A 22,932-nucleotide genomic window follows, 5' to 3' on the forward strand; every position below is an offset into this window, starting at 1 on the left:
ACATTTTCTCTACAACATTTCTGAGAGCAGGATGGGGCTGTAAATCAGATGTATTCTACAATCCACACACTGAACACACAGGCTGAGGCTGTACTTTTGTAAATTGTTGGTACCTTTGTAAAATGAACATACAAAATAATACAGTGAATAACAAGCAGAACAGCCGCCCCTGCTGCTCGCTGGAGGGAAGCAGCTCATTCCAAGGTTTTTTATTGTCAGGGTGCACCCACACACGAGCCCTGAACCTACAGCACCCAAGGCTGAACTGGTGACAGGCAGAACAGATGTTGAGTTCCACTGTGACAAAGAAAATAGTGCCACACATTGAGAAGAAATGACTACAGAGTCAGACAGGACCTCTGCAACAAAATTGTTCTGTGGCTGTTAGAAAATGCTGATACTTAAAAAAACATTTGTAAGGTTGGGCCATTGTGCAAAGTGGTTCAGAATCATCAAAATGTCAATTCTTTAAAAAAGTGTATTTTGAGAATTGGATTTAGAAACTAAAGCCATTTTACTGCAATTTTTAATAAAGGAAGCAACATAACAAATAGCCTGAAATATCAAACAACCAAGACTTTATGTTACATCAAAGACACTGCTATTTTGATCTGTATCAGTAGGGAGGAAAGATTTTAATTTTAAAGATGAAAGATTCCAGGGAAAAGGAAAAACATCTCATCCAGGTCTAATTTTAATAATACAACATGCTCTTATATGTAAATATATATTAGCTTCTTCCTCATTTTGGTGCTTTATCAATCGCTGCATTCTGGTTATTTTTATGCTATTGACAAAATAATAGTAAAAACCAAAAACCTTCTCAATATAAAGCTGTATTTTCTCCTGAACTGATGAGAATTCAGATACTGAGCATTTTATAAAGCATTTTTTGAGGACTACATGCAAATTTGACAGCCATAACCATTTACCAGTTCTGCCAGCTACTGCTCTGGATTGACAGAATTCAATGACCCAGGAGAGCTACGTTTAAATAACCTACAGTAACAATTCTGCTGAGAAAAGCCTTGCACAGCCATCTTCCTGCAGCTCAGACAGGACCTATTACTTATGAGGTCCTGCTTGAGTAGCCTTGCAAACTCTTCCTCTGGAGGCATGGATTTCCCATCCTGAAGGGCACTGCAGCTGTAATCACACCTGCACCTAAAAGGAGACCTTCACACTCAAGACAAAATATTGTACAGTAGAAATAGGAGAAATAGGCCTCCAGGAGCAGGAACAACAAGGGAAACAACAGTAGGAGGCTTCTGACTTTTGAGAATGCAGGGGATCTCTGAAATTACCCAGACGAAGTTGAGGTAGCAGATGGTGGCCAAAAAGTTTGGGGAAAAAAGGAAGGGTTGTCTGTTTCAGAAGGATGAGGGCAGATCTTTGGGACTCAGAGGAAGGTATAGGGTTCCTGGGCTTAGTAGAGTCAGGGAAGACAGAAGGAGTACAAAGTGGTTTTAAGCCAGTGGGACAAACAGCACAAACACGTGGCAATAAATGGCTGGCAGTCCCCAGCTCCATGGCTGGCAATTTAGCACCCTGCCTACACACTGACAGACATAAAACCTAGCACAGAATTAATCTCTTCAATCACAGACCACCTGGTGACTACAAAAGGAAAACTACTCAACAGCCACAGTAACTAGGAAACTGCAGCACAAAAAAAATCTGTGTTCCAACTGAACCATCCATGTGGAAACACATTCCTCGTCCCTAAGCTTAATCTATAATTAATTCACGTAATTCTTGATTCTTAACCTAACCTGCTCTGAAAGGTTTCCGTTGCTGCAACTTCTACCTCCAATCCAATGCCATCAGCTGAACTGAAACTGAGGTAGGGGTAAACCTGTATGTGGTGTCTACAGCCTGTCCATGTGGGCTTGAATTAAGAAAGATCAGACTTGTAAATCAAAAGCTGTACCTGAAGTATTAAAAGCATTGGTCAAAGGTGTATGATCCTTTCCTTACATGGGAGCAAGATTCCGGTATCCAAACTAAAAAGCATGATATGACCTCTGGTGCATCCTAGAGTGACTCTCCACTGAGTTAATAAAAGCCCCAGAAAAGTGACTGGTGATGTGTTACTCTTTGAGCACACTTGCTCAAGCAGACATCAACAGGGACCCAGAGATGTCCTGATGCTTCCATCTTGTTAAGACATTCATAATCCCATGCCAGAAAATTCAGCAGGGTTCAGCTCTACTTGCTATTACTTTTGGGAATGCTGTTGTGTCCCACAGCACTGAAACCTGCCCCCAGTCCATGAGTGGTTCCTGTTGAGTGTACTTCAAAGTCATGATTAACTCCTTCAAGAACACCTGAGTTTTCCTGCAAGGCAAGCAAGGGTGCATCACTGGTGCTAAACTGAAGACCAACCAACAGTAGCAGAAAACCTCCCAAAATCCTGCTGACCACCACAAGACTCATCTTGCACGGGGAACTCTGATTCCCAGGGAGTTACTACTGAAGAGTACAGAGTTCCAGGGCAAGTGCAGTGGCTGCAGTGTGAGTGTTGGTTCCCATGCTAAGCTGGAGTCCCTCACACCACTCCCAGCTCCCCAGTTATCGTGGGAGAAAGCGGATGTTTGCACTGCAAGAGCAACATGGGGTCACTCACCCAGAGGAGAGCTGGGCTTCAGTTCTAACTCGGCCACTGGCCTCTTGCTCGACTGCTGTGTCTCCATTTCCTGGCAAGGCTGACTCCTTCTAAAATATGCTGAGATTTGCTCGTGAAAAGTCCTGCAGAAGCACTAGTGGTTGCAACGAGCCCATAATTTTAATTTATCCACATAAAACAGCCAAGTACTTGAGTCCCTGTGGGAGTTGTTTTTTTTCATAAAGCCCATTGTGATTCAACAGTGGTCTAATTATCAGATTCTCCAGGCTTTTAAGGAGCAGTGAGAGGATGTATCCTTTTTTGAACCCACTGATATAGTTGAAAAAATCAGGCAAGCTTTCAAGTACATGATACCACAGTATTTGTAGACCCACAAAACTTAAATAACATAATTCAGGACACAGTCTTTTCACCCAGAGAGTCCCGAGCACACCTCCTTCATACATAGATGGAGAGAGCTGGAAAAGATCAACAATGTGGTACTCTTGTTTCCATAAGCCAGTTCTCAGCTCTCAAGTAGTTTTACATTTCTTCAGAGAACACTTCCTCTAACCTGAATCTAATCTCTGACTCAGCTCAGCACATAAGTGGTATTTAACAAACAGCTTCAATTAAGATTCCTGGTCTACTCAATTTCTGGCTGTTCCTTCTTTGTAAATAGCCCGAAGTGTTTGTTTCCCTTGCTTCACCAGACACGTTTTCAATCAAACGAGCCTCTGAGATCTCCAGTACCATCAGAAGCAATGTTTGTTTTGACTGCAAGAAGAAACAAATGTTTACCAAAAATATAGAAAAGTAAACAATGGAAGTTGGGTTAGAAAGAACAAGGGTAAATATTTGAGAAATGCTATCAGAAATCTCATTTATCTCTCTTGTTATGGTAGAATGATCAAGGAATATGCTGAAGTGTCCCATGCTCTTATTGGGATGTGATTTTTTTAAGCTGAATCTACCTGCAAATTACAGTTTCAAGTAGAACCCAGATGTGGTGCTACAATCACTGACTGAAAAAGTTGGTGTCTTTAAACTGACAGGATGAACAAGAGACAAAGAGAACAGTTGCAGCATGACGATGTGACTGACCCCAGGTAACCCGGATCAGCAGCACTGCTGGGAACACATCTCCTCTCTTTGCCTAACCTTTTATTCTGTTTCCTTTTCAAATTTATCACTAGTGCTTCTTTTCCAATGAGTCATCAACTGAAGGAGATTAGATAAACTCTTTAGCTATCGAAAAAACTCTGGTAATCAGGTCCCTCCTTGAAGCAATAGTTTCATTTTCTGCACTGAATGTCTAAGTACATAATGACAACAGATTTCTATCCTTTTGCTCCAGACTGTACTCCAGCCTTCCCTGCAAAGCCTGTAGTCCTGGCCTGTCAGAGGATGACCCTTGATGATGAACACTTCATCTGAGAAATCTGCTTTGCATAAAACACCAGAGGGAATAAAGCTTTCATCACACCAAATATGTAATTTGATGCTGTCGCTGTACTGAAACCTGTACAGATCATTAATCAGATTCAGCACTCTGTAATCTCTGCTCTGAACATACTGAACATCTATTTGAACAATGCAATTCCTTTAGCAGCGATATTTTTTTTGCTAAAAAAATCAGATGTGCATGGTGAATTTCCCCTGAAGTGTCAGGACAAAGAGCAAACCTACTCTGGGTAAGATGCAAAATTTAGAGTGGAATTTCAATTGCTTCCAAAAACTCTGCAGAGATGCAATGCCCCTAATAACTAAACATACACCAGAATTTCCTTCCACCCTTATCCTAAATGGACAGGCAGACTTGAGAGAACCATAGCACCAACAGCCTTTCCACATCTTCCCTAAGTAACACCAAGAAAGAACTAAGGGCAGCAGTAGAGAACCACATCGTGGTAGATCAACAAGTGAACAAAGGCCCTCCCACAACTTAAGCTTTTCCCTAGTCTTGGCTCTGATCCCGCCGTGCCTCATTAACCACCAGCAGGTTATTTCAGCTTGGTAAGAGTCATCTTTCTGTGAACATGGGATAATCACACAGACTACTTTACTTACAGGAGTGCTACATACGAGCAGTGCTATGCACAATCCAATGATTCAATGAACCATCCAACTGGGAGGCTGGCAGAAACACAGACAGGATCTGTACTGCTGCTTTCTGACACAAAGTAGCAACCGAGATAGTTTCGATGCTGCACTTTGTGTCACCTTGACAGCCTTGGCAATCTTCTTCCCGTAAAAAATGATCCACTCACAAACTGGGAGGACACAGCAGGAGTGAAACTACAGACTCCTTGTTCCCCTCCAGCTAGGACTGGCAGCTAACAGGATTTGTAATCAATGCAGATTGTAATAACTAACTGCAGGCTGTTTTCATGAACACATTGATCAATATGAGCAACAGCAAACACTGTTGATGAGGATTCACAAACTCAGAAGGCTACAGACACACAGCTTTAATGAGGTTTACAGGGCAACTTGTGCCTGCCACAGCCTAAGGAGCACCCTGATTGTGCAACTCGCCTTTCCTGTACTCAATCCTTGCCCAGATTTCATGTTTGCACCCAACAGAGCAGTAACCCAACCTCCCTGGTAACCCCACTGCTCTCTGAACTGCAATGAAATCCACACCAGGACATTAATCCAAGTCCCTCCCACCCCCTCACCACAATCAAACAGATGCTGTTTCAAGACTACTGCTTATCTGTGCAGGTCACAGTCACCCCACTGGCAGAACCAGGAGTGGATTTTACTACAGCCTTTTTACCATAACCTCCTGCCACTGTTGGCATATGCAAACATCTACTGCCTAAGGACTGACTAAGCACATTTTGAAGGCCTCATACAATGCAGCTTTAGTCAAAGACAAATCATTAATCATTTTCATCATTTAACCTCACAGCCCTTTTCTTCACTTTACAGTTTAGGATGTTTTCTCCACCCTTTCCCAAATCTTTTCTCATTTACTGTGGGGAAAATAATGTTGCCCAGTATGCCAAAAACTACTGCCATACAGACTCCCACCTCTATGGGAACACACTCTGGCTTCTCTTATCCCAGCACTTTTGGTGTCCTAAGGCTCCTCATCCCTGCCATTTCCACCAGTAGCTTCCATCTCATACCTCCAGAGGTAAATTGTTTCCTCCAGTCTCCATGAAGGATAACCTTCATGAGCATTTCTGCCACACATGAAGACCAGACTTCCTCCTTTGATTTCCACTCACTTTGCACCCAGCACTGCTTTACATTTACCATTCCACTACCTTTACAATCCCAGCTCTGTGCTCCAGTGGATTTTGGCTGCTCCATGACTGCCCTGCCACACTTGCACTTTGCCAGGAACAAACCTCAAGCTAAAGCACCACATGCAAAGCTTTCCACTCAAAGCTGGAGTTCCAGATGCCCTGGGCCACAGCGTACAACACTTCCCTCAGTGTATCTCCTAACTGTGGTTCGAGCATTTCTGCCAATTTAAAGGTGATATACGGGGGAGGGAAAACTTAAGTGCATGTCACACATCCAGGGACAGAGCATGACGACACAAAGCCCTGCATGATGAGGTTGATAATTAATGCAAGTCTAAAGCAGGTAAATTTAGTGTGGTCCACAGTCAGTGTGCTCAAAGTAGATGCTCCAGCAAGCTGTTCCTGGGAATCACAGTCATCCCCTCCCCGCCACTGTTCTTCAAAGCCCCTACACAGTACTGGTTGGTGGTGAGCCAAATAGGGAGGGAGATGTGCACTATACGGATGGAGGATTGCACCTTTACCAGTCCTCAGCCCATACCACGCATCTGTATCACACTTTTGTGGATCAGAGTTCCCAGGCATCACTTTTTCCACCACCTCTCCCTTACTTACCAGGAAATCACCAGTTTCTACAGCCATTTCAGCACCTAACTTGAAACCCATGTTCTTTCTAAATCACTTTCACCCAAATGAAGATTTGTCTCACTTCAAAGCTACTGGAAACATCTGAGTTTATTCCTTCCACTGTATTCCCTTGGATATTCCAATACTTAACCTCATTCCAGCTTTTCAACACCTAGCAACAATGAACAGGAATGACATCAAAAATTACAGCTCCCTACTACTACCACAGGGCACCTGTGTGCAACTCAGAGGGACAACTGTGAGATGAAGTCCTTAACCTTGAACAGCTGAGGGATCAAGCCTGAGTGTGAGGTCACAGAGATTTTAAGTTGTTACAGCCGAACTCGGTAGGAAAAAACGGGAGGTTGTCTCCTTGTCTGTCCCACCTCTGCTCTGCTGGCACCTCAACTCACACAACCACCCAGCACTGCGGGACCCAGGTTATTTTGGGCTGGTATTTCAGCTCCAACCCTGAGCTGCCATCTGCCACCACGCTGACGTGCACCACACTAGAGTCACCTGCTTCCAGAGCTGCACGGGAATGGGACTGCTGGGGCTACAGATCTCATAAACCAGGAGTGACGCTTCACAAATGAGTAGACTGTGCAGTTCAACTTTTTTATTTTAATAAAATCAAGAATATGCACAGCACATGCAGTGCTAGCATCTAAACTAATACAATAAGCAATTCTAAACCTACAGTGACTTGAAGTTCAATTTTCACATTCAGCAAGTTTAAATCCATTCTTGCATATTGTTTTGAATCCTTGTATCTGAACTGAAAATATTGCTGGCTGATAAAACTTGCTAAAATGCACAAGTCACTGATTATGCCAATACAACAAAGATAACCACATGTTTGAGGATTGCAATGTGCCAGACATTCACTGAAAAAAAAAACACACAACTAAACAAAACTCACGCAACAAACATCTGAGAATCTGGACACTTCACATCAGTGTTTAGAAGTGTTTCATAAATATCTTAAGACAAGTGTATCAAAACCTTGGCATGTTTAATTTTAAGTTGCCAATTTTTGTTTTACTATCAGAAAGTTATGGCTATACTGCCAATGCCGGGTCTGCTTAATTTGACTTAAGAGTTTAATATGACTTAAACATTAAAAGCTCACACTACCCCGAAATATATAATTTCACGCATACGGTGACATTCAACATTCAAGTGCCAGTGTTTTTGTACTGTCTTTTGGTCAAGTTTCTTTAAACTTTCAAAGAATCACTTTTAGGCTTACAAAAATAAATATTTGTCAAAAATGTTCAATAAATATTACACAAAACTAGCAGCAAAAAGTATCTAGAAATCTGTCGTGTGCAAATAGTTTTCTTCCCAGCTATCATTCCCGTGGTCCCAAATAAGTTTTAGAATCTATTTCCTTCTCCTTAAACAAGCTGCGTTCAATCTCCAAGAGACAAAATAAGATTGGAAGTTAAGGACACGCACACAAGACATATATAAAATTCTCTGAATGTGCAATAAAAGAAGTATTTTGTAAAAAGTTATGGGCAAAATGTACAAGGGCCTAAACCTAGACTTGAAATAGCACCATAACAAATGACCTCAATACTGTCAAGTGCACCTACTTAATAAAAGTTTTAGAACAAGGCACAATACACTTGAAAAAATCTATTGCACTTTAGGAGATTTTTGCCATTTTCCTATGCCACTGTAGATTAGTTGTTAAATGCTCTGGCCGCAAAGTTAGCACAGAAATTCCAAGTGGCAGAGGCATTTTTCTGGTGGACAATACTTATCTTTGGCCAGATTTAGCATAAACAGACTATAAATACAATGGAAACCTATGCAACTAAAACTGACTAAAACTGCACTTTAATAGCAGAATTGAAACCTTGTGCAGTTTATGTACATTTCCAACCTCTGTGATCTCAGGTTTGTTTGTTACTCTTCTGGAGCCATTTTACAAAGTCTACAGTAAGCCAGTTTAACATCTCCACGCAGCTTGAACAGAGTAATGTGAATCTGCATTAAAATAAAGCCTGCTGCATAATTCTTCCTGTTCATACCCTCTTGACCAAAAAACATCAACACTAGCATGCGTTATTAGACCAAAAATTCAGTCAGGTCCTTAAGGAGGACCAATCACTGCCATGGTCAGCCATTCTACCATTTCAATTTCCTATGGCAGGCATTTTTAAAAAGTCTAAATAGATGAATTCTCCTAAAAACTATTTCAAGTTATCAGACCTTTAAACGTTCCCTGTAATGTTCTGCCCACATTTGGCTAGCTCACATTAATGATCTGCCTAAATATTGAAAAAGGAATTGCTGTATTTACTTGCATTAACTTCAAAAACAGTGCTTTTAATGTATGCATGTATCCATACATCATCTCATCATGACTGGAATGGCTTATTAAAGGCTATCAGGTTCTAAGTACCTATCCAGGATAGAGTGAGCAAATCAGAACTTTAACTTAGTACAGTTTTGCCACATTAGAAACTAATTGCATTGATATGCTTCAAGATGTTTTATTTTTCAAATCTGCAGATACCAAAAGCCCTAATGCAGGCTACCGCATAAGTTTTTCTTTGTAATATTATGGATGAATCAGTGATTCCTGTTTAAGTTGTATCACACCTGTGTGCCAAGGTTTGATTTTAGCCCAAGTTCAGTAATTTTTATTATTTTGTCAAAACAATTGATATCTTGAGCATTACTGAGCCAACAGGACATCAAAATAAAAGTTGTCTAAAGTTAAAGGCACAGTACATTAACAAACAAATGATCCTCAGTCACAAAATCATAAATGCAGTTTCTGGGTGGGGATGGGTGGGAGGGGAGTTAATCCTGACTACAGCAATAAGAGTCTTCAAAACCACCTTCAAGATAGGGCTACTTGTTCCTTTATTTCCATCTTGTGACCTTGAGCTCCCTTAAAAAAAATTTCAGTGGAGAATCACAGCTGGTAATGTACTGCGAGTTCTTGAAGCTACACAAGGTATAGTCTGGCTAAGTTACATGTGGTTTCCATATTAGCTTGTTTGGTGGAGTATCTGCTGCAAGCAGATCAGTTGCCCCACCAGTCCACCCCCTGGGAGTTATAGTTTCCTCCATATCCATCACTGTTGTAGAAGCCTCCATAACCACCACCTATGAAAGGCAAGAGAAAGTGATGCTTAATTAACTTGCTGAAGACTTGCACCTTCACAAGAAAACAGCCCAGATATCTACTGTCTATCCAAGAAACCCACCCAGAAGTACTGTCAAATGCACATTAAACTAAAATGCTGGTAAGGTAGGTAGCACCAAACTGATCAGTCAGGTAACTTGCACTGGCCTAGACCTAAGGATGATGCTGAGACTTTGCATAACAGTCACCAGATGACCTTGTACTTAAACATTACTTCCAGCAGCTTTACTCCAGCAAGCATTTTAGATCTCCACACTGCATGCCTAGTTTCTCTTACCTCCAAACCCTCTGCTGCCACTTCCCCCGCTGCGGCTGCTGGTCGATCGGCTGCTGCTGGAGCTGCTGCTGCCAAAACCGCTGCTCGTTCGGTAGTCCCTGGCACCAAACCCTCCGCTGAATCGGCTGCTGCAGAGGGGAACACACACACACACACACTTGAGTGAAGCAAGTGGCATTTTAAGCACTGCACACATTGAGACTCATGTACTCAGTTTCTTAACTCTGATTACCAACAGCCAGTACCAATGTTGAGCTCAGCACACTTTATACACACCCCAGTGCTAACCTGGAAAAGGGCACTCAGGACAGCAAACGAAAATTTACTGTTCAAGCAGGCTCATGTTGAACTTGCCATGTTACACTAAGAATTACTTCGTGGGGTTCTAGTAATGTTTCATTCAATGCAATCTCTGTGCCACAGAATGTCCAACCCTATCTTAGTGTTTATGTGATGCATTTATGACCATCTCTCATATGGTAGAAAAGCATGACTTTCCTGTTTTGTTTCACCTTCTCCTAAACATCAAAACAGCTGCTTAAGGTATGTCTCTGCACACGTTTTTTAAGTGCTTTCACAAAGTTCTAAAGGAATTTTTGCTAACGTCATTCTACCTCAGCTGTATCTGGTTGCCTGCTTAAGAGAGAAGTCTTATGGGTTAACTTATGATAGAACAAAACCAGACAGACATCGAGCTGTCACCTTCACGGGCACTTAACTCAGTTTATACTGCACTAGTTTGTCTTCCTCTAGCTGTATTTTTAGACTGAAAACAAGTCACAGAGCTGTCTTTCACAATAGATCAAGCAGACAGACACCTTTAGCCAGAGACGTGCCCGTTACCTCTTAGATCGCCCACGGCTGCCTCCTCCTTTGTGATGCTGTTCATAAGCCATGTTCTCCAGCCAAGATGGCACTTCTTGCTTAGCCTCCACAAGAAGATCAAGCAAGTCCTTTGTAATGTTTATGTTCCTCTCATTGAAGAATGAGGTGGCAAGACCTGAAGCGAACATTCAGTTTTAGCTACACAGAATGCAAGTACACTGCACCACTTAAAACCCATTCCACACTCCACTTCCTTACAGCCAAGCCTGAAAACACCACAGCTACTCACAAACCCCTGACTGCTTACTGACAGACACAGAAGACACCAGTTTTACACATGGCATGAGAGCCTTTTAATGACAATAAGAACACCACCAAAGGTACTGGTTACTTCCCACACTGGCTAGACAGCAGTAAACCAGCTTTTGCTCACAGAAAGCAGCACATGGGCTTCTCTCATGAAGTTAGTGGAAATTTGCTACTTAGCCAATGTTATTACACCTGTCAACTCTGCTATGAAAATTCTAGGTCATACTTACCAAGGTTTCCTACACGGCCTGTACGACCAATACGATGTACATACTCCTCAATGTCGCTTGGCAAGTCAAAGTTTATGACATGCTTTACATTTGAGATATCCAGTCCTCTTGCTGCTACCTAGTGGTTAAAGGATTAAATAAAGTCTTAGTAAAATTCCACAGGCCCAGTTAATAGGCTTCCATGCTCAGGTTTTGTACATTTCACTTACTGCTGTGGCAACAAGAATGGGGCTCTTGCCGGAGCGGAACTGGTGCAGCGCTTCCTCTCTGTCTCTCTGGGAACGGTCTCCGTGAATACTTGTACAGGCATATCCTTCATGGTACAGGAAGTCCTCAAGAGCATCTGCCCCCTTTTTAGTTTCCACGAACACCAGAGTCAAGGAATCTTTGCCTAACAACAATTAAAGCACAGGTTAGCAGAAGAAAATGGGCACAAATACTTGGCTCCACCAACTGGTAACAGGCAGTTTCAATTCTCTGCTCACTTATTTTGAGGTGAAGTCACTGAGGATGTCCCTCCTCATTTTTTACTAAGACATGCTTACGTCAACTCAATGCTGGCATTTAGCTGGTGTAATACATTCACTGGCTGTTAAGGAAATATCCTTTCATTCACCTAATCAATAGAAGTTATTACTTGAGTGATTAGATTTGCCTAATCTGAATTCTGCCTTATTCGCTTTTCTGAAGTTGGCCTTTACCTGTGGCATTTAGCAGGTCAAGCAGAAATGATCGTTTGTCTGACTCTTCCACCCACACTACTTTCTGTGTGATGTTCTCAGATGTAGAACCTACTCTGCCAACAGCCAGGAAGATGTATTCATCAAGGAAGTCACGAGCAAGCATCTAAAAAAGGGAAGGAAACAAAAATCAAATCAGTACACTGCCTCCCTTCCAGAGTAGAAATCAGTTTGGCCTTATAAGCTTTTGAAGTACGTAAACTCATGTACAGTACCTGGATTTCCTTGGGGAAAGTAGCACTGAACATCATGGTATGGCGAACCCCCTTTGGTGGCATAGTGTCTTGTTCAACAATTCGACGAATTTGAGGTTCAAACCCCATGTCAAGCATTCTGTCAGCTTCATCAAGCACTAGGTACCTACAGAGCAATAAAAAAAAGCTTCTTCAGAACTTTTTTCTGTAAGCTGTGGTCTAGTGTCTGTACTGGTCACCAGTCCTCAACTAGACAATCCAAAAGCTACAACTTAAGGTCCTTAACTAGACCTTTCTTAAAGTCATTCATCTTACAGACAAGCAACACTTACTTGCAGAAATCCAGCCCAATCTTTCCCCTCTCCATCATATCAACCAGTCGTCCTGGAGTTGCTACAAGCAAGTGACAGCCACGTTCCAAGTCACGGATCTGCTGACCAATGTCTGCACCACCGTACACAACACAGGGGCGAACTCTGGAGCGGTATGCGAACTACAAAACAAAGTCAATTAGCTCCAAGGAAAACTCTACTTAAGCTATGTTCTAATGACAAGCTCCAAGATATACCTTTCTGGCTTCCTCATAGATCTGCACAGCCAGTTCTCTAGTGGGAGCCAAGACCAGTGAGATTGGATATTGCTTACGGCGGCCATACCTTCCGTTCTCCTGAAGGAAAAAAATACTTGGAATGAGTACCCCAAACACAGGGGGAAAGAAAACAGCTACTACAGGCAATATTAAAGACAGGTCACCAAGTCTGCCTTAAGAAAGAAAAGGCATGGTGGAGAGCCAACTTAAGCACTGCATCTGAAGATGGCCCTACTACAGTACCCAAGGTACAGCTGTGGGTCAGTACAGCAACAGCTCCACAATCCTGGTATCCACAACCTGCACTGTGATCCCAAACTTGAGTAGCAGAGAAACAATAGCAATAAAACCTGTTACTTCCTACCCTGAAGCAAAGGAAGTGTCTTTTAAGCTTATGCAACAACAAAGACAAAAAAAAAAATATTTTCTTGAGAGTTGTGCATATCAACTCTTTAGGTAGGAAAAAAAGCAATCCACAGCCTGTAATTTTTAAGGGAAAGACCTAAATTCTTCTAGAAGCTGAGAAGCTTGCCTATCATTTCCAGTGATTATGACATTTAAGACCACCTTTTGTGTTCAGTAGCAAACATCGGCACACAGAACAAAAGTACACACTGGTCACAGCTTTTCCAGGACTGGGTATTTTGAATACTTGCCTTCATCGCTCTCAAGGCATCACCTGGACCATCTGCATATATCTGGCTCAGTATTGGTAGAAGAAATGCAGCTGTTTTCCCAGACCCTAACAGAATACAAATCAGTATTATTAGGAGTTACTGTCAAATAGAGCACAAATCCTTTATCAATAGCATATTACCCGTAATACCTGCACTAGTATATGGATACTAACTACACCACCGGAGTGCACCCCTCAGCCAGCAGAGGTTAACTACAAAAGACTTATCACTCAGCAAAAACCCTGAAGGGAATGTGGTTCAAGACATGAACATTTCTCTCAGGACAAACACAATAAACCCAGTCAAGTCACATCTAAAGCAGATGCAAGACTCTAAAGCTTCCAACACTGCAGGTATTTCACTGTACACTGAACAGGAGGCTGTACTACTGTACAGACCTCTTAGCTGCAGCAATACAAGACCCCACTCCTACTGAGACTAACCAGCAAGGAGCTACCAACTTACCTGTCTGAGCACAGGCCATTAAGTCTCTCTTCTCTTTAATAATAGGTATTGCATGTTTTTGGACTGGGGTAGGACGGGTGTAGCGTGTGAGCTCGATGTTTCCCATTATAATTTCTCCCATGTCAACATCACTGAACTGTAAGATTTAAAATGAGTAAAATCAGGATCCTTCCCTGCAGTCACCATGTAACATATTTTTCAATTTAAGAAATCATTTATAAGGTAGCTTTTGTTTCAGCTCTTCCTATAGAACTTGCCTATGAAGTTCACAGATACTCAAAAGCTGGTTACTGAGACTTACATAAATACTTAGTCCAGCCTTCTAAGCAATTCTTAAAAAGCTAGCCAAGTTTGAAAGGCAGACTACACCAGCACACTATGCTTAGCCCAAAACAGTGCCTATGCTTTAGCAGTTGCTTGCAAAACAGCACCTCCAAGCACTTCTACTTCTTCACAGGTTCCCTGTTTAAGGACAAGTCACAAAGTAAGCTGCAAGTGTTAACTGAAAAAGCTTCCACAGCTTCTCCCACAACTTAGTTCATCATACACAACCCTCCTCTGCAAAACAGCTTAGCTGCAGGAAGGCAGGACAGCGTTTCCTTTCCTCCATAAACTACAGACAGCAAGACATCAAGTTTCATGTGCAAAACAGTCACTATTATACAGTAACAAAAGAGATTTTAAGAAAACTTACGCTCTCAATATGTGGAGGACAGTTGCTGCCTGTTGCTTCAACAGGAATATCATCATATTTCTCAAAGTTAATGCCAGTATTGCTTCCTGAAAAGAGCTCCCTAAAAACAGAGGAGACAGCATTTTACTTGCTAGAATTATGCAATGGCCCTGCCACATGAATTTATGCTATTCCATTACTTACTGCTCCAGGCGTTCACTTGGGGGCAGAGGCTTTGACCAGTCATCTTCATCTGATTTGTCACACCAGCGGCTGTTCCCACCGCGGTCAAATCTTCCAAAGCCACTCCGATCATAGTCACCCCCTCTGCCTCGCTCTTCATATCTAAACACAGCAACAGTATCAGGCCACCATTCCCAGGCATCAGGGGTTTTTCAACATGCAAAAATCAAAGCTGTAACAATGCAGCAGCGTATGCTTTGTGTATTACACACACCACCGGGGAACAACTCAGTCATCACACTATCTGTGCTTGCTTCTTGACCTAAGAACAGAAATTAGTCCCAGCCATCAGACTAGGTCATGTTATTCTGCGCCAGACAGGAGAGTTTGTTGTGACTTCAGGGCTCAGTTAGGCTTAACACAGTGAACCTTGTTATCACCAGTTTTATTTGGTTAAGCGTAACAATGCAAACAATCAGTCATCTGCCAGTAGAGCTGCAATGCCAAGTTGCTCAGTCCTTGACATTTTCTTTTTCAGGAAGCTCTGCTTAAACCTCCTGAGAAGCATTATTTCGAACTCCCCCCACCCCTTCCTCTACCTCATTTTACACAGGTCTCCCATGTCCAGACAAAACCTTTAAGTGCTGCAATTTGTTCCTTTATTCCCCCACCACACATGTGACCAAATACCTCAATTATACGTCACATAATTATTCCATAAAGAGGGAGCTCACCTGTATTACTGACTCGGAAAGAAGGTGGAAGAAGTCCTTACCTCAACTGTTTAGTTTTAGGCCTGGTAAACCATGTTTGAGAAAAGTCTGGATACAGGACTAACGTCAGCTTTACTAGTCGATAAAGGTCACTCTCACCACACTTGTGCATACAACGCATGATGTGTGTAAGACTGATCAAGTAAGGCAGAGAACCTGCAAGAGTCTCACCCAGTTTTATTAACTACACTTTTTAAACAAGAAAAAAATACTGAAATTAAAATTAAAAAAATTAAAATCCATTTTGATGTTGCCTTGTGGTGCTCCCAACAGCTCTTCTGGAAGTAGCCACCCACCTGGAACTTTTCTGGTGAAATGCTGAAGTCAGCCGGTCTCTACAGCTGCACTGAGTGGCTGGTGGCAGACTACAGGGCACATTTTTCAACACATGCAAGTTGCCCATCTTTGAAATCATGTAGCTTTAAAGGCAAGGTTCTCTCCCTCTCGCCTCCCCTCCCAGGCTCCTCCTACCTTATCGTGTTATTCACACCTAGACTCTAATTTTGACACCAAGATTACATGTGCAGCACTAGAACTGAGAGACTTCCTATGCACCACCCAGACACAGAAGTACTTGCCTTCCTCCTCTTGATCCAGTTCCACGGTCAAAGAAGCTTGACTTTGCGTCGCGGTCGGACCGTGCTCCGAAGCTGCTGTACGCATCCTTGTCCCGTCTGGAACTCCAGCCACCACTGTCAAACCCTACAAGGGAAAGATTATTTTAGCCACACATTACACAGACCAGGCTTTTATGAGAAAATACAAGTTCTGTCCAGGACATCTTCAATGGAAGCTCTATACAGGAATGAAGTCCTTCAAAAAGGGAAGTTATGGGGTATGGATGTTAAGACTTACTCAACGAAGGACTAAGCATTTCTCATCACCCATTAGAACTTGCTGAAAGTCCTTCACTCATGGACAAGTATGTCTGTTTTTTTAAAAACTTGCACATGCCTTAGTACTAGTAATTAATTTGCCTACTCCAGCAAGATGGGTATCAGAAGAAAAATTAAGGCACTAAGTCTTGCCAAGCCTCATGTACATTCTCTAGGCAACAGAAATTCTTGACTATGTCTCTAATTTTTGGAGGTTAACAAGGCCTCCAGTGGAGATCAACAAATGATATTACCCCTGCATTAGAAACACCTCAGAAGTTACAATGTTTTATCACGCTGTAAGTACACAAAGCAATATGATCTACACAGAGTAAAACAAAGTAACAGCACCATGTGTAAATAAGGCATATGGAGCTCTTCACAACAAATTAACCACCCTCGACCTTTCCACGGCATTTTTACACCTGCCCACAGAAGGTGCCTACTTAGTTATGTTAACTCACAGAAACAATACAAAGTACTTCTGTTTGCCAACACCATTAAGTAAAAAGCCTCCCGTTTATTCAGCTACCAGGGGCTGTGAGGCAGTAGAAACAGGAATCATTAAACACCACTCTGATATTGGACTAAAAAATTACAAATTCTGTTTCAGAGATCCAACCTTCCCAAGTCTGAAAACGTGACCCAACCAGTCTCAGCTACAGGATTCCACCAGAGAGCAAGCGAAATAATGGAACAGATAAACAAATAATGTCACCCCTGTAAGTGCACATGCTTTGCCAGCTCCACAACACAAAACCAGTCAAGACCTATTCATCAGACAATAAAAGCAACCACAAAACAAAATTATTCTAAAGAAAGGGGCTATTCTAGACCCCAGTCTCTTGGAAAAAAAAGCTCTGCTACCAGAATTACCCTACTTTTTCAGATGTTCTCGAAAATTTAGAGTTTTATTTCTCTTCCCCCCACTTTTTTTAAAAACAAGAAGTTCTACTCCCCAGAATCCAGAAATGCACTGGTCACAACAGAACTTTTAAAAACAAGTGTGATAACTGTAATTAATTTGTCTGGATAACTGAAACAGACAGCAAAAATAATTCATTATTATTAACTTCACACAGAGAGACTACTGACAGAACATCAGGAATACCATAATCACTTCTTAAACACTGAAGAAAGTTATTTTAGTTTAGAAGGCATCTGAATCCCTTTATTAGTAGTAACTTTCAAACCACACTAGAAATGTTGGGGTATGTCAGGGTATGTCATCCTGCCAAGAGATCCAGCAGCAGTGGAACTGACAGAGCCATCTTCAGCAATATACATATCTAATTTCTCAAAAGTGAAAAAACTGGGCTGACCCTGTACTAAAGATAATCTACCGAGCCAAAAGTTCCAAAAAGGAGTGAAAATTTTATACCCCAAAGAGCCTTCAAAGTAAGCTTACTCATCCAGCTTGTTACTGCACCCATTTCTGAAGCTGGTACCTTGTCATAGTTTTCTTTAAGGTAGTGCAGCAACTTTTAGACCAAATAAATATATATTCCCTGTTTTACCAGTTCACCTTTTAGATTGTTAGATTCCCATTAGCATAGAAGAGGTCCAGGCCATACCAGTCAATTCTAAGTAACTGGCTGGCAGAACACAGAGTCAGGATTTAGAACACCACGTGGCAAACTAAAATCAGACGTAAATGCCCTAAGACGTAAAAATCAGACGTAAATGCCTGTAACAGACATCACTGTAAAGCAAAGAGAATGATTACAAGACCATGCAGAATCATCAGAAAATTCCTTAAAATGTCAAGGCTTTTTTCTTTTGTAAGTAAAAACCCATATAATTCCATCCAGCACATAGTTCTCACCAAAGGGGTTAAGTTTGGAATTCACTAAGTTCATCAACTTTCAGAGCAATTTTGTAGTTCTTACGCCTATGAACAATGTTACAGTTGTCAATGCTTCTCCCTCAACCAGCATTTTAATTCTTATTTCCTAACACTCTAACACAAGTTACTGCCAGCTGACTTGAAAAGCTTTCACGTGCAGCGGCCAATCGTCAGTTTTTTGAAACTGGGAGAAACAGAGTCATAAAATACTTCAGTTTGCATGAGACCTTTAAGATGAGTTCCAACATCTACTCTTTGATCTGCTATAGATCAGATTAGACTTTAAATATCCAAGAGCAGCTTCCAGGAAGTTTAACAGAAAAATAACACGACAACAAGCTTTACTAGTATCAAGTTGAGCTCATGGAAGCAAGACACTGTAGACCAGGCAGCCCTGCATATTGAGTTTCAACAGCTGAAAAACACCATTACATAACCTAAGGACATTATTTTTATGCAGACTGTTATTTCCTGCAGTTCTGTACTGCCTTGTTCCCCATTTACAAAGCCAACACATTAGTGTTAGAACAGGTCAGATCTGCAGGTGAATGGAAGGAGTCAGCTGAAGAAAGCACTTCTTGTCAATACCTACTGGAATCACGAAGATGTTCTGCTCTTCCTGAACACAAACTACAGCTATTTTTTTAAGTCCACTGCCTTAAGCAACTTCCTATTTAAATGTGAGTAAGGCCATTGTGCAACTTCAATTGTGCCTGTGAGTTACGATCCCATCATTAGCTACAGAGCAAAGTGAGAACCCCATGTGCACACACTCTTTTGTTTCCAGAGCATGTGTAAACACCACCATACAGGAAAGAAACTTTTTTTTTTGAAGTTTTGAACGCAGTAGTAGTTATTTAACACTTTTGCAGAAATATGTACAGTTGTGGTATGTGAGCAAGACAACTGTACTGGATTACTGAAATACAGTTCTGCTGTAGTAGCAGTATTACAAACACTAATATTAAAGTAGTTTAACTTTTGTATCAATAAAAATTTTATCAGGTTACTACCCTTGTAAGGCTGCATCAAGAGTTTGTTGTACAGTCAAACACTATCACACAAGTGGTTTTTTGCCTCTGGCTTGTAATGTCTACATTTTGAAAAATCTGTTGTTAAAAATTCCAAGGAGCAGCCAAAATACAGAACAGTTTTGATGCAGCCTAAGAAAACCGTCCTTGATTTAGTGTAAATAACAGAAGCAAACATTACTTTTATCAAAGTACAACTGCGTAACAGTCTTCAACCCACTCTACAAAATAGCTCAGCTTTACAACCCCCAACTTATGATGCTCTCTTTGCTTCCAATAGGGGCCTGAACTGGAACTGTAGCTTTTCCATTCAGCAATCATGAACCTTGTCATGAGGTCAGTGATACAGCACTCAACCAGGTTTAAAGGCAATTTTTCATCGTTTACCAGGGAAAGTTGGCAGCCAAACTTTTATTAACTCAACAAGCCACACGTCAAATTTAAGCCTCATGACTTGTTTACATTTTTGCAAGGGTGAAGTCTGAAGTCCCCAGAGTGGGACTTCATGTGGTCCCCATGACCACACAATACAATTCAGTGTCTGAACTCTGGTCTTCCACAAAAGAAGTGACACTGACAGACCTATTCAGAACAGGTCATGACAGGAACTCAAAATTAACTAATATCCACAAAACTCGAGTTTGGTACAAATCACCACATAAGGAAAAGAAATCTATATGACAGCAAATATTCACAAACCAGCTTAAAGCTGTTTCCTCCTTTTGAGAAACTGCACATTCCTCTGGGCTTTATCAGTCAGTTTCTTCAAAGACTGGTTGGATTTGAGGTCAATGAGATTGGGAACTTCAAGAGCACTGAATTTGTTGCCCACCATTCTCTATTTTTCCCAAAACATTCAGCTCTCGCAAAAGGCTGTACCATTATTTGATGCTTCAGGCCATGCTTCTTATACATAGTAAAAAAAAAAACCCTAAACACCAAAAAAACCCACTAGCTTGGGCACATAAAAAAGCAAGACAAAAACAGACTGATCTGTTTCTTCAATTGGTGTAAGACTAGAATGGAGCATTTTTCATCTAGTCTGATTTAAAGGAACATAGCTTCAGAAGCACTGTGGGATTTGTCAGCAGTTTTTTCAGTATTACCCTCCCACCCACTCCTAAGGGAAGTTGTCCTCTTGCAGTATTGAAAAGAATCTGTGAAAGTTCACTGCTTTAGAAACAGGTAAGCTCCAAGTCCTCCCATGCTATGAAACAGCAATCCTTTAGGTTGTAGGACTGCAGAAAGTGTTTTAGCTGCTTCATCCCAGTATCTGATTACGTGTTAAGAGGAAATGTTTCTCTCATATCCACAGATATTCTCTCGTATCACCAGACACGATGACAACACATGCTGCAACACCTGCCCTCTTAGTATCTTACACAGAGAGGTCAGGATTTATTTCACTGAAGCCTTCCATTGAATTTTTCTTCTGTATCATGTTCTGTTTAGAGATTCAAGTGGAAGATAAAAAGGCTGCTCCTCAGTATAAACCCCTGTGTAAACACGTGACCAAAATAGGTCATGTACTTGGCATTGCTTTCAACATCCTGCATTTCCTTCTGCAAGTACTCCTGGGGGCTTCCATCAAAACTGCAGGAAGCTAAACAAGGACAACATGTCTTTGTGTAAAAGATCCATTTACCAAGTGAAACTGTGCTGTTTGTTCATATTAAACAACTGATTACAAGTTCCAAGTCACAGTCACTTGCAGAAGAACTGGCACGCACAAAATCTATTCAGACTGACACTCAAGATTACATGGCTCATCAAGTTAAGATGGGACACTCCATCTTGGTTCACGGTTAACTGTTAAAGAGATATAAATAGTATTTTGTCAGTTATCATGAGCTTAGAATATAATCTGGCGAAGGGACCAAGAACAGCACACTGAAAGCAGAAGATCAAGTTGCCATGTTCTGCACAGGACAGTCAAGCAGTCTGTATAATCACCTTCAGTAGCACTGTCTGAGCCTGTGCAGGCTGTTCCTACAGATTCAGAAGGCCAAGAACCAGTTAAAAGTGTTGCCACTGTATTTCTGATACATACCCTGTTTTGAAGCTTCCCTGTTCCGCAAGTGAGGAGGAATGTATCGGCCTTCTAAAGGACAAAAGAAAGGCAGTGTTACAGGACTGTGGTGTTAGCACATTTTGAAATGCTAGTCAACAACAGCTTTTGCTTAGTAAAAATATCTGCCTTGAGGCCTCTTGCAGCATCTTTGAATAAGGGTCCTTTAATACAGCACTTTGGTATCATTCTCTCAGAGCTGAAGATCAAGTTACTGCACATTCACTTAAGCAGCTGCTTTTAAGGCACAGATGTCTTGCTATTTCTCTGACCAAGTCACACACATCTATGGGTGTTACAGTGTCTACAAAGCCCAACTTCCCAGAACTCATTAAGGCTTAATCTGGTTCCAGATACTTGAACAGCTGAAGATTTTCACTGTGACATTTAAGTACTGGCACTCACAGTCCTTCCCCTTAAATTCCACCATCCCCATCAGTTCAGCTCAGATCAAACCAGAAGCCACACCTAATTGCCTCTGAATAGCATTCCTCATTTAAATCCAGAAGCATCTGTCTGCTAAGTAAAGTGAATCAGAATGTACCAGGCACAAGCTGAATGTGAATTCCTGGAAGACTCCCTCCCTCTTCTTTAAGCACTTAAGCCTTTAACATCAGTTTCTACTTAATGAATCAAGATCGGTGGAGATAACATTCCTACTCCCCCTGGATGTTTTGAGTAGACAGATCACCACATTACAACTACAGTCTGCAGTCCCAGTTTAGAGGCAACTGAAAATCTGAGATTAAACTGGAACACTAAGTTCTCTCAAGTATTTCAGAAATGTACACATGCTGTATCATGCTAAATGAAGTGGTCCTATCTGAAACACACAGTGTTTCCAATGTACACTTAACTGGCAATCTTTCTAATTTCCCCCATCAGCCTCTGTAAATTCTGCTTTAAAATTTGTTTTTCACAGCTACAAACCCCTTATTTCTAAAACTGTGTGTTTGTAAGCTTGAGAATTTGCATGTACTTACTGCTTGTAGAGCTTCCTTCACTCTGAGAGTCTGAGGAATTCAAGTCTAGACCAGAAAACTATAAGAAATAAAACAAATATCAAGACGTTATATGACAAATCTATGCTAAGATACAAAAAAAACCCTTTTGCTTATCAAAAGCAATCAGTGTTCCCACAAACTGTGGCTGCAAAGAAATTTGTTTACACAGTGCCAGTTACATCTTCTGATAGTTAGTACTCGCATTGTATCATCTTTAAATGTCTTCATATCCACCAAGGAACACACACTCAAGGGCAACAAGGCCAGAAGAGTTCTTACACCCACCAAATCACTACCACGGACTTCTGCTTCACACTCCATGCAGCTAAACAGGCATTTTAAATAATCTTTCAGGTTACTCAAACATATTCTGATTAAGATCAATGGCTATTTTTTTTTCTATAGGGACTCCAGCCCAAATAATACCAATTCAGTCAGGCACTGTACTTGCAGAGACTTATATTCTTTTATGTGCAATAACACTACAAAGAGATTGCAAGTCTCCATGTTTG

At 41.4% G+C, this 22,932-nt stretch overlaps 1 protein-coding gene across 1 annotated transcript; it reads right to left on the reverse strand.

Moving 5' to 3' along the window:
* Positions 1 to 7,089: 7,089 nt before the first annotated feature.
* On the reverse strand, positions 7,090 to 22,741 carry DDX3X (DEAD-box helicase 3, X-linked). Its single transcript, XM_017810875.1, has 17 exons — positions 22,706 to 22,741; positions 22,400 to 22,457; positions 21,399 to 21,449; positions 16,175 to 16,298; positions 14,845 to 14,985; positions 14,662 to 14,761; positions 13,968 to 14,103; positions 13,482 to 13,567; positions 12,805 to 12,903; positions 12,569 to 12,729; positions 12,258 to 12,402; positions 12,004 to 12,148; positions 11,512 to 11,693; positions 11,303 to 11,420; positions 10,782 to 10,938; positions 9,939 to 10,066; positions 7,090 to 9,621 (listed from the first exon to the last, which is right to left on the reverse strand). Exons 1-17 carry the CDS (start codon positions 22,739 to 22,741, stop codon positions 9,539 to 9,541), a joined length of 1,950 nt encoding a protein of 649 aa, XP_017666364.1. The 3' UTR covers positions 7,090 to 9,538.
* Positions 22,742 to 22,932: the final 191 nt, after the last annotated feature.

Source organism: Lepidothrix coronata, unplaced genomic scaffold (genome assembly GCF_001604755.1).
Source record: "Lepidothrix coronata isolate B3197 unplaced genomic scaffold, Lepidothrix_coronata-1.0 Scaffold30, whole genome shotgun sequence".
NCBI lineage: Eukaryota > Metazoa > Chordata > Aves > Passeriformes > Pipridae > Lepidothrix > Lepidothrix coronata.